At 52.1% G+C, this 12,357-nt stretch overlaps 2 protein-coding genes across 2 annotated transcripts; both read right to left on the reverse strand.

Annotated features, from left to right (window-relative positions):
• Window positions 1-1,031: 1,031 nt before the first annotated feature.
• Window positions 1,032-7,003, reverse strand: TGME49_307070 (hypothetical protein). Its single transcript, XM_018782516.1, has 2 exons — window positions 5,683-7,003; window positions 1,032-5,392 (listed from the first exon to the last, which is right to left on the reverse strand). The coding sequence occupies exons 1-2, from the start codon at window positions 6,017-6,019 to the stop codon at window positions 5,319-5,321; spliced, it is 411 nt and encodes a 136-aa protein (XP_018635663.1). The 5' UTR covers window positions 6,020-7,003; the 3' UTR covers window positions 1,032-5,318.
• A 1,385-nt stretch (window positions 7,004-8,388) lies between these two features.
• On the reverse strand, window positions 8,389-10,772 carry TGME49_307060 (hypothetical protein; the record flags this gene model as incomplete). Its single annotated transcript, XM_018782515.1, has 5 exons — window positions 8,389-8,545; window positions 9,350-9,358; window positions 9,503-9,524; window positions 9,793-9,888; window positions 10,742-10,772. The coding sequence occupies 5 exons, from the start codon at window positions 10,770-10,772 to the stop codon at window positions 8,389-8,391; spliced, it is 315 nt and encodes a 104-aa protein (XP_018635662.1).
• Between the last annotated feature and the right edge of the window lie 1,585 nt (window positions 10,773-12,357).

The following is a 12,357-nucleotide window of genomic DNA, read 5'->3' on the forward strand; positions in this document are numbered from 1 at the left end:
CAAGATGCGACTCCAAAGCGTAGCCACCATTGTCGACAGCGGCCGAAGAAGACACCCGACTCGTCGGTCACACCAGCATACAGCGCTCCAACGTTCACACACTCCAGTGGCTTCTCGGCTTCATCTCGAGCTCGCTACGTACCCTCAAACCCTGAACGAGAAACACACAACGGAACGACCATATGAGCACCTTCAGTCCCACCTGGCTGACATCTAGTCATGCAATGTTGGCATCGGAGTGTCGCATCTTTAGCAACTGGGCTTCGCCCGCGGTTCCACAGCGCAGCGAACGCCAAAACATCGATGTTGACGACGTCGACTAGCCGCACATCACTCACATCCACTTTGCCGTTGCCGCCATGCTAAGAGGCACACCATCCTCGACAAGGCCATATAAAAGCTCTGCAAGTATCATTGGACTGACAACAACACAAAGAACTTATGACTCCCTCTCTCTGTTCGGTCCCTTTGCTCGCCCCTGCAGCGACACCACATACAACACTTCACCCCAGTGTTCTGGCCCATTTACTCCCGCCACGTATAGCACCTGTCAGCGGCCTCAATAGAAAGATCACACAAACAGAGTACGACGCGACATTGCGGACGCCTCAAACCTCATTCCCTACACCGACCGGAAAGTTCACGTGAAGGTTCCGTACTTGTCGCGACTGCCGAAACCGTGGTGCCCCCTCAAGAGATTTGGTAAGAAGGTATGGCCGCCGCCGCTCGTCAGTGCTTGCCCCTTCTGCTACGTAGCCTGCTTTGGCAGCCCTTCAAATCAACGTGGCGCCAGCACCCCGACTAAATTGCACATGACGAATTGCTGGGCCCTCTCGCGCGCAGTCCGCCAATTCGTCAAGCAATAAATTTACAACCCATCACGAACCCTAAATTCCTAGTGACGTACGTCCTGTGCCTGAGCACGGAAAAGAACGAAGACGCGGCCACAAATACTACATCAGGCGTTTCAAATCCGTCGAAGAAAAAACGCGGAGCTCCTCTCGTGACGGCCTCTGAGGCTCGCCTCGTTTCCCACTTACTGCTTGCTTCCCGGAACGTATTCCATCGCGCCGTGGAAGGCCTGTCACTGATGCGCATACTGCATAGTGGACACGCAACGCCCAGAGAATACACAAATCGCTTCCCTCATGGTAACATTCAGATCCCTGTTGAACCCATCTCCCCCCATACGCCATGCCACATACACCAATGCGACACTTCTGAACCCTTCCCAGCCCCGATCCCTTGCCACCCCCCCCATTTAATCGCCCAGCCCACACAGGTATCTTGTCCAGGCGACCCTACGAGTTTCAGACTTTTTCGTCAAGAGCCACGAACAACTAGTACCGTCACCCTCGTTTGGCAGCTGTCAGCCTCGCTGTGACTGACGATATTCCCGATTCACCGAGGTCCCGATAACCACTGATCCGAGAAGTCTTCAACAAAAAGTCAAATGGATGCATCGTCATGTGAATCAACACCAGGTAACCACAAGGACAGGAACCCGAAAGTCCCTTCTGCTAAAACCGCATCTCATGCGCAACAACAGCACGCTGTACAACTGTTACGAGTCACAATTTTCCGCAGATCAGTCAGACATCGTGGACCGCTGGTATGAGAGCAGAACTCAACAAGGCTCCGAATCCCATGCAAACCAGGTCTTTTTCCCAAAAAGCCCCTCAAAACGCTGCCTGCCTGCCTGCCTGCATATGGCTGCTTTCTTCACGGCATCAGCCGCCCTGCTAGAAAATCACAAAGGAACGAACGTCCTTCCACAGACAGCAGACACCACGACGCGCATCAATCCATCACATGGCCTTCCGGTTCAACTGCCACCGAGCCTCTTTGGTGAGAACGTAGCAAATCAATGAGAGATTAGATGGAAAGCAAAGATCAGGGAAGAAGCGAGTTGGGCAAGCGCAGCCAGCTGCAAATTTGAGATTCCCCCCGTCACTTCTTGTCAGCCAGGGCGCTCTGCTACGTTGAGTGTTCACGAAAAGGAGCGTCACATGCTCCCTCGGTTCCCGGCACCACAGGTCGGTGCTGCAGGTCTACATCGAACATGAATCCTTGCCTGTGGCAAACCCCTGCAGACTCCCGATACTTCATTCGCAATAGTGCCACCAAACCTCGCGTTAGAGGGCTTACCTGCACCGGCTGATGAAAATACCAGTTGGTCCTGTATTGCAACGGTAGAATAGAGGCGTTTCTACAGAACCTGACCCGAAGTCACGACTCTCAACAATAACAACGCACGGGACGCTTACGAAGCCACAATGCAGGCAGCGCACCGACATTCGCGGGTGGTTCCGACGCACTGCTTTCTGGTCCTCCAATCACTCACATGCCTCCGGCCCTGCTCGACTCAGTCAAATCGTTAGGCGACGCTTCCCCACAACGCATCAGTTTCTTCTCAAACAACCTATTTCTCCCTGCTTACCGACTAGGTAAGTATCCAATAAAGGCAACGGTTTGGCGGGCGTGATGCTGAGAAAAAACCCAAGAAAATCTGAAACGAAGAGCAACTTCTATCGCTCTGATGGCATCAGAGGATCGCCTCGTTTCCCAATTACTGCTTGCTTCCCGGAACGTATTCCATCGCGCCGTGGAAGGCCTGTCACTGATGCGCATACTGCATAGTGGACACGCAACGCCCAGAGAATACACAAATCGCTTCCCTCATGGTAACATTCAGATCCCTGTTGAACCCATCTCCCCCCATACGCCATGCCACATACACCAATGCGACACTTCTGAACCCTTACCAGCCCCGATCCCTTGGTACCCCCCCCCCCCATTTAATCGCCCAGCCCACACAGGTATCTTGTCCAGGCGACCCTACGAGTTTCAGACTTTTTTGTCCAGAGCCACGAACAACTAGTACCGTCACCCTCGTTTGGCAGCTGTCAGCCTTTCCATGGCGACGAGGACATGCTTTTGATGCATCATCTCCCTCCAAAACACCGTCTAATGTTTCGTGTACAATCGAGTTGTATTGCGACGAGGTGCTGCTAGTCTGTTGGGAACAGCCCGCATCGCCGCGTTTTTTGTGTCAGACATAGGGCTGGAACAGCGGCGAAGAGACACGAGACATCCTGAAGCGGAGCCGAGACGTGTTGCAAACCTCACAGCTCATATAGGCAAAACTGTGTCAACAACAACAGCGGCTATGTGTGAGCAATTCCTCACCAAGGTAAATATGACCAATGCGTTGCGAAGCAGGCGACCAAGCACTGATATGCTTATTAGCATAGAAATGCCCGAGAGGGTTTATCGGAAAACAGGAATGGAGACAAACACTGCTAGGAATGATAGAACGACAACAATCGCTCTTCTGAATCCACTCACACTATACAGCAATGTCGACACATTCCATTTCCATAGGGCGCGCGAATATATAAGTTAAAACAACGTCTTGCCGTAGACAGGATCAGCACGACGATGGTGGAGCCTCACCATGCACTGTGACTCATGCGCTACTTTCGTGCCGCCGGGAACAGAACAAACATATCAGAGACAAAAAGGAGATCCGGAGGTCGAGAAAAAGGCGACTCAAAGCAAACATTGCAACTGAGCTGGAAGAACTTTCGAATCTTCCCATTTCCATGAAAAGGAAGTTTCGGCAATATACCAACTGGCATTTTACGAAACTTCACACTAGTGGTCCCGACTCAGACGCATGACATCACCTGTAGTTGCCACTGACGTCCGAGATTAAGGATCGAACCCGGTTCGTGGTATGACGCCCTGAAGAACTGGCACCTCCTCATTTTAAACACTGCTACTGATTCAAGCGGAGCGATGGCGTACTTGCAGCATCTAACAAAACAGTCGGTGTTCTCATCACCAGACATTAAATGAAGTTTGTGCTGCAGCACTGCACTAGCGGTAATGTCTGTCGCCCCTCCAACGGCTCGGAACAAGGGGTTTCACAGTCATCACTAATCGAATAGAGCTACCGACACGTGCTCCGCTCCGATAAACTTCGCCACTGCCCATATGCAAAGCACTCTCATTCGAAAAGAAATGCACTGGCACTTCTTCGATCCACTTCCCTCATTACCTACCAACATCATCTAGACCCGATTAAGCCAAAGACGCAGAAGGAGCCACATCGTGAGCATATCCACCCTTATGAGAGACTGGGTTCAACCCGCCAGGCTTCCCTGATAATTACGCCTCATCTGACGTGTGAAATGACTTTTCAATTCAAAGACATTTCAACTTGCTGCCTAATCCCTACCGCCGATGAATATTGCCGTGCATTGCGCAACCGTCGCCCCTTGCAACACCGCTTCATTTCTACTGATGGGACTTGTCGTCAGCCTCAGAGTGAACGTAGCACGATGTGGGACATCAATACCATGCTTAACATTTCCTGAACTGTGTTGCTGCGTCGCCTCACGACGCACAGGGTTCCAACACAAATACTCCTCGAACTAACGCGCTTGCCAAAAAAGAATAACGAACTCCCCCTGTGATCACCCTCTGTCCTCCGACAGTCTTGCTCTCTTGCGAGTGACTCACCGCTGCGTTTGACACTCTCGTTTAAATGACCACTCTGGACTGAATTGGAAATGCCTGACCTAATGCCTACAGTCTGTCAGAAATGAACACAACGCCCTAAATATCGTACAAGAGGAAGCAGACATGGGATTGCGACTCACGTCAGCGTTTGCTGGAAATCAAGTTTCAGGTTGTTGGTAGATCAAGACACATTTATGGGCAGCGGGAGCGGGACAGAGGGAGTTCCTGCACAGAATCAATACGAATAACGCAGTGTGAATCTTGCGACTGTTATCAGTAACGTTGCATGGACAAAGGAAAGCATGGTTAGTAACACAAGTGCGGGCACGTCTGCTGGTTCTTTGCACACAGGAAAAAGCGAAATTGCCACATTTTCACTTATGCACGGTGTGCTTTCTCGATACAATCCCAGTAGACAGAGCGCCCGAGTTCCTCAGTATAAAACCGTCCTTTCGCACGTATTGCAGGACAAGGACAATCAATAAGCTACGGGACCCAAAATCCACATGCATTCCTGCCTCTGTGGGCGCACATAGCATGACAGAACGAGTCACGGGCAAGCAGGCAGCTGAGAGAATATGAGAAAATCAAAGACGAGACTTGCCCTCGTCGCGACTACCGCCCTGTCTCTTCAATTCTTAGAGAACGATGGCTGCTCTCGTTGCGCTACACGATCACACGTTCTAAGGCAGCTCGCGCTAGCTTGCTTCGTAATGACCGTTACGCGGCCTCACGTGTAGCGGCTGCTGTCGACCTCCAATCATGTGAGCGACGCATTTCTTGATATGACTTCACTGCGGATTCGCACATATTAAATGTACCCACTGCAACAGAACCGTGCACAATGAATGCCTACGAGCATAAGCTGGCGAAACACACAGTGCCTTCCTCAGACCATCGAGAATGTAAGTGTTGCTAGAGCAGGTCGCCCGTAGTCTAGCCCTCCGCCCGTCCACTGCTTCTGGAATGCCTTCCAAATCGAACACGTGTCCGTGCCCACTTGCCGCTAGCCGCAACCGAACACTGAAACTCGCCATCGCCATAAACCGCTGTTATAGACACTCACGCGCGCCAATTCTGCTCGCATACCATTCGTCGGTACCCTCAAAAATTCAATGGCACTCCACCACCACACCGAATCTCCCAACGACATACTTCCTTGACCTGACGTAGTCGCCAGAGACGAAGGAGTGTCATTAATCGCTACGCCAACGTTCATAATTGGATGTCCAACACCCTTATAGTGCGCGCCATCGACTAAAGGAACACATCTGCCACTGCCATCATGGCAACATCTAGTCCCTCGCAGAACCCATCCGATAAATGTCACTTCGAATTCAACCTCCTCGACCTCGCGTGACCCTGCGTATCTCCTGGTCCTTGTCCCACACCCTTCCAACCGTCCCTCGCATGCACATATCCGAAAAGGCAACCCCATGAGCATCTGTGCTGATCTACCGAGACGCGAACTATTCCTTCCCGCCTCCGACATTATGCGTCACTGTTGCTATCGTGATGAGAGACGCTTCTGACTCATCCTCTCCCCGGAAGACTCCCTTTCGTCGAAATTTGCACAATTCCTGCAGCGTTTGCCTACATCCTGTGAAGCAGAACGGGTATGGGCAAAAGTGTTGATTATGGAGACAGCTGCGACCTCTTCCATCATAACAAACATACCTAAGGAAACAAAAAGTGTCCGAAGCCACGCCGAGCAACCGTCACGCAACTCGCGCAGCACCGGCACACCGCACAACTATAGAGGCAACAGCAGATTCCCGGGAATAGTCACGTATCATGCCTCACTGGCGTCAGCTCGAACCACAGTGACACGCCGACCCCAACGGAGACCAGGTACCCTCCTATAGGGATGCGGGGTATCTAGTCCTCCTATCCGAACACCACATGCTTGTCAAAACACGTCATTTTCCCGATACCGCCGCCGGTGAGTGACACACAACAGCACATGTGCGGGAGGTCGACGGCCTGAATCAATCATAAAATCGAGTCAGCTGCGCACGTGCACTTGCCGATGCTCAAACTATCTTTTCAAATATTGTCACGGACATTTGCGACAATAACGTACCTTCAACGGCTGGCGGAAAACACAGTAACCCGTCCAAAGCACTGCGATGAACGTATTGGTGATGTAGCTTGCCTTTCGTAACCCTGCCCGCCAACCCCCCTCTTCTGAAGCCCCTCAACACGAGCACGCTTTCAGCGTCGCATTTCCTAATCTGCAAGCCTATGCATCTTCATCTTCAACAGACACCCTCACAAACGTCCCGAGGCGGCCACCCCTGTCTGACACAGTTTGCCAATCGCCTCGCCTTCCACCACGCCCCCAACCAAGCGGCGGCTCTCCGTCTTCATCTAATTCCTCACGACCTACTCCTTGAACCTGAAAACCAAGACGACAAACAATCGACAGGAGCCACGTTGTGAAGACATCGAGGGCCCTCGGACACGGTAAGCAATGAGACATGCCATGTAGGCGTTCTGATATGGCCTCCTCACTCATGAAGCGACTCGTTAGCAACACGTATGTTCGACCGCACTGTGGAAAACCTGGTACCCCTGTACACGCCCTCAAGAGGACGCGTCACCCATTCCGACACATCTGGTTCTCGTGCACCGGAACATCCATATCACCAATAATGCTTGCGCCTTCAGTGTCACTCCCCGGACCCGCATTATGTCCGCACAGACGATATGCGGGCCAAGCGATCTTTGATCTCAGCAGGCAAAATCTTCTGTCGTCGTCCGCGCCCACCCACCGTCGGTGTCACTACCCTCCGAAAGCTCCTTTGTCACTATGATTATCCTCCGGAACATCATTTCAACACGGGCACACACTCTCTAAACACGGCCTTACAGCCTGAAAAGTGCAACGACCGAAGCCATCAGGCACCCAGAATCAGTCCTCATGTAACAGTGCGAATTTCTTACCACAAAGCCTATTCGAAATACATGAACATCATCCTTACTCCCACACCGTCGGCGCAAACACCACTCATGGCTTACGCTCCATGCAACCGTCCCAAGAGAATAACTAGTACTCGCAGGCTTGCGACACGATTCCCACGTTTGGAGCGCCACACACATGAGAGCCCTGTAGTTACCACCCGCCACACAAAAAACCAGGAGGGGTTTTTAACAATGTGCTGGCCACCTCTTCCGCTTAGAGCATACTCCGTTAGTCTGAAGCAACACCCGGCACGACAACCCGTCAGCAAAGCATGCGCAATGAACCAGACAGGAGAGTCGTCCAGTGATCACCGCAAAACCGACAGTTACACTTCGACAAGACACAGGCAACGCTCTAAACCAACCGGCATCATGAGTGCGTATGCATGCTACACGCCGCCACAACACTAATCGAAGACACCCCTTCATACACGAGTGTCTGCGCTCGACAGTGTCACTACAGAAGAGTGTGCTATCACGAGATTTCAAATCCACCTGCATCGTACCAGTTTCAGCTGAAGATAGGAAACAGATGGGAACCAGCAGCTCTATGTAGCAAAGTGGAACTACTAAACCGACTCAAGACGGTTCTGACAGTGTGGCCCAATACCACCGCACGAAATCTGGCCACGCCACTGCAGTAGTCCACTCCACGTTACAAAGCACCTGCCACATGCAGGCGGCAAATGCTGCGCCTATGGTCATACACTCTCACACCTGACATCATGGCCTATCCTGGGCGTTGCTTTCGAGACTGAGAGTAGTATCCCGGGTGCAAAAATGGTACTTTAAATTGAAGGATACATGCTACCCAACAACAAAGCCATGATGCTTGTCTCATCTCAATGAAACTCGTTACTGCTCGCGTAAAAGCAAGTGACCCGCATCCCAAATATCTTAATATTGAACAATTCCCTCCCCAACATAGCTACAACAAGCGGCCTCGCTTCCCAAACGGCATCTATTCCACCCGCTGACCGTGACTACAGACAGGCCTTGACTACGGCCTTCTCGCGTCAGTGTCTCTTTCGACCCTCCACCGCTGGCGTACAACCTGGTTGCAACAGTGAGCCACCCGGTGTGACAGCAATGTGCAGCAATAATTGCAGCATCTCCCGGGAGGATGCTGGTTTCACTCAGCGAGACAGTGAAACGGTTGGTAGGCCTATCCACATCGAGATACAGAGAACGTACCATCACGCAACAAGGCACGCATTCGATATGTAACGCTCGCTTTGATGCCACTACAGCAAGCCAGCTGCCGCCTCCAGCCCCGATCGACAACTCCATAGCTGATGTACACACATCAACCCTTTAGAGCCGCAGCAAATCGTGCATGTAGGAGAGAGTGCAACTACTCCGAAAAACACAGCATCCAACCGGAAATAAACTGTGCTCGAACCACGTGTCCATTTTCAAAAGCACGTCCTACCGCTATCACTCTCCGTATAACACTCTCATTCAGAACCTGGTCTGCTCTCAAAGAGCAACCGTCAGAACCTACATGTGACTAGACCGCTCCTGTCTAAAAACACCCACCGCAGGCCCCACGCAGCGGGCAGGCCACTAAAGATTGCATAGGCGCACGGAGACAGAAATATCCACGGGCATCAACCTGCGGTGCCTTTTTTCACATAAGTTCTGTTGCTCATCTGCCCGCTCTGGTAGCCCCAAAGCACTGTCGAACTGTCAGTGCCCCGACCGCGACCGTCGGCTCCGAATCAAGCGTCTCATGATCACCAAACGCACTCACAAACCTCCCGGATCGCCAGCCCCAATCCCACAAACCGACAATCTTACTCCCGCCCGAAACAAGCGTCAGTTCTCCGTCTTCAAAACGAAATCCCACACACCCTACCTTCTTAACCTGAATTTACAAAAGAGAATGGAGCGGCATGTGCCACGTTGTGAAGACAGCCAGGGCCACCTGAGAGGGTAGGCAACCAGCAACGCTCTGTAGGTGCCGCACTGTGGCCTCCTAACAAACAGGATATTCCTTAGCAATACATACATTCGATTGCGTTGCGGAAGACCTGGCACCCCCGCACACGCCATCAAGCAGAAGCCTCAGCCATTCTGACACATCTGGCTCTCGCATCACCGGAACTTCTTGCTCATTCCAAAGCACGAGAACACAAGCTACCTCACAATCTAATCCCGATCACCAACTGCCTTGTGCTCTCAATGTCACTCCCCGGATCCGCAATATGGCCGCCACGGCATCAGGTACAGACGCAATGCGGGCCATGCTCTCTTTGATTCAGGAGGCAAAATCTTCTGTCGTCGTCCGCGTCCACCCACCGTCGGTGTCACTACTCTCCGAAAGCTCCTTTGTCACTGTAATTATCCTCCATAGCATCATCTCAACACCCGCAAACACCCTCCTAGGCCTACGAGCTACGGAGCCAGGCCCCAATTCACAAGACATGCAGAGTGGGCTGATGCGTGGCAAACACATTTCTTATCACGAAATTCATTCAAATATCATGCTCACAATCCCCCAATACCACACCATGGGCGCAAACACCACTCATGACTTACGCACCATGCAAGCGCCCCGAGCCAATACACAGACCTGAAGGTCTGCGACACGCCTCCCACTTCTGGATCACCACAAGCATGAACGCGCTGTGGCCAACACCGCCACAGAAAACACCAGCAGAGTGCTTCAACAATGTGGTGGTCACCATTGAGCACAAAACACTTAATGGAAACCATTTTTCGACTCTCGTGTATATAACTAAAACGCACTGAATATCACGCACCATACCCAGAAGCCACCACCATCCTCACAAGTCACCGCCATGCCCTGCAGTCACCACCATAGCAGCGGCGACAACCTCGCAGGTACTACCAGACACATGATGCAGAACAAGACCGAGATGCAGTTCTACAACGCACTTCGCTATCGCTCAGTTTGCGGTTACGCGTCACAAATGAGCAGTCTAGAGCGGATGCCCAAGGTGAGAGCACAGAGGGATCAATGAAACTGACGCAAGCATCCAGCCACAGCAATCAGGGAAGCTGGGCGCCTCGGAGGCACGGAAGACATCTTCGTGAAGTACCACAAACCTGCTCCATACGGAGCACATATCTTGGGTCGTGTAATAAAGCGTAGTAGCGGCTACCCCCGTTTGGGCTCCTGAGAAAAGCAACCAGGCTGGGCGGACCACGTATTGCATTTGTCGGCCACGCTGCCTGGTTATAGCTTCTCGTGCACTGTATGACATGCTTCAGTGACTGCACTTACCTCCTCGAGCTGATAGAACACACCATCCCATGTTGTGCCTCGCCCTAAGCGACATGCGCCAGGAAGTGAAACCACATCAGCTCATTGCAAAAATTCGCCGACCTGAGCCCTGGCTTCACGCCGCCCTCCACAGATTTTTCCGTATTTCCCCCTGAGTCTGCACCATCCAATATGGAACGCTTTGAATCCGCTGGTCTGCCAGACAATCCCTAGAAGCCCATCCGCGATGCAACCGGACTTGCATTGCCACAACCGTTGCCGAAACATTCACAGAAGGTCGACCCTCTACCTGTACATTTTGGCATCGTCTGGCATCCGTACGGCCTGCGGTCCAAGCACAACCAATCGCACGGGACCACGCCACACAGGAACGGATGCACATGCCACGTAGCGCCGCGAACACACCTCAACACACACCAAGTCGAGCGAGGCTCCTCCCATGTCTCCTCCAGCGAGTCGTCCGTCTCACGGGAGCCTCAACCGCATACTGTAACCCATTATACGTTGTCGCTCCCTGCTTGTTCACCGTCACACTGTTCCTAAAATAAAATACCTTCGATGCACATGCATCTGCAAAATAACCGAAAACTGCTACGTTCACGTTCGTCGGTCACAGTGAGCGTCCACGGCAGAACACCGTAACCAATGACATCACAATCACATATGAGGCCTCTCAGTTGGCATGACCCTCCTATAATCTCAGGCGGGCGACACTTCCCAGACTCTGATCATCCGCCTACAAGCTGCGTAACAACACATCAAACAATCAGAAACCAACAGTCGAGATACATGACAGTACTCAATACATCCGATCACGAGAGCAGCCCGAAGTGCATGTGTGGGACCCGCAATCCCACACCATCAATGAGACGCATACCCAAAATTCACGAGCCATGCAACCCCCCGAGCCAATACACAGACCTGAAGGTCTGCGACACGCCTCCCACTTCTGGATCACCACAAGCATGAACGCGCTGTGGTCAACACCGCCACAGAAAACACCAGCAGAGTGCTTCAACAATGTGGTGGTCACCATTGAGCACAAAACACTTAATGGAAACCATTTTTCGACTCTCGTGTATATAACTAAAACGCACTGAATATCACGCACCATACCCAGAAGCCACCACCATCCTCACAAGTCACCGCCATGCCATGCAGTCACCACCATAGCAGCGGCGACAACCTCGCAGGTACTACCAGACACATGATGCAGGACAAGACCGAGATGCAGTTCTACAACGCACTTCGCCATCGCTCAGTTTGCGGTTACACGTCACAAATGAGCAGTCTAGAGCGGATGCCCAAGGTGAGAGCACAGAGGGATCAATGAAACTGACGCAAGCATCCAGCCACAGCAATCAGGGAAGCTGGGCGCCTCGGAGGCACGGAAGACATCTTCATGAAGTACCACAAACCTGCTCCATACGGAGCACATATCTTGGATCGTGTAATAAAACGTAATAGCGGCCACAACCCGTTTGTCTCCTGAGAGAATCCACCATTCTGCGCACACCACGCATTGGAGTGGTCGGTCACGATGTGTTTGTTATGGAGTCTTGTCCTCTCGAGCATACGCCTCTCAACGCGTGCATACTTGCAAGAGCTGGTGACGC

This window comes from Toxoplasma gondii, chromosome XI (assembly GCF_000006565.2).
Source record: "Toxoplasma gondii ME49 chromosome XI, whole genome shotgun sequence".
NCBI classification, from domain to species: Eukaryota; Apicomplexa; class Conoidasida; order Eucoccidiorida; family Sarcocystidae; genus Toxoplasma; species Toxoplasma gondii.

What these genes read in the sequence shown, in the direction of transcription:
- TGME49_307070 (XM_018782516.1), bottom strand. Translation starts at nt 6,019, where the DNA reads ATGTCGGAGGCGGGAAGGAATAGTTCGCGTCTCGGTAGATCAGCACAG. An exon ending in GACTACGTCAGGTCAAGGAA is followed by an intron (nt 5,393 to 5,682) that starts GTATGTCGTTGG and finishes GTGTTTCGCCAG; the next exon opens with CTTATGCTCGTAGGCATTCA.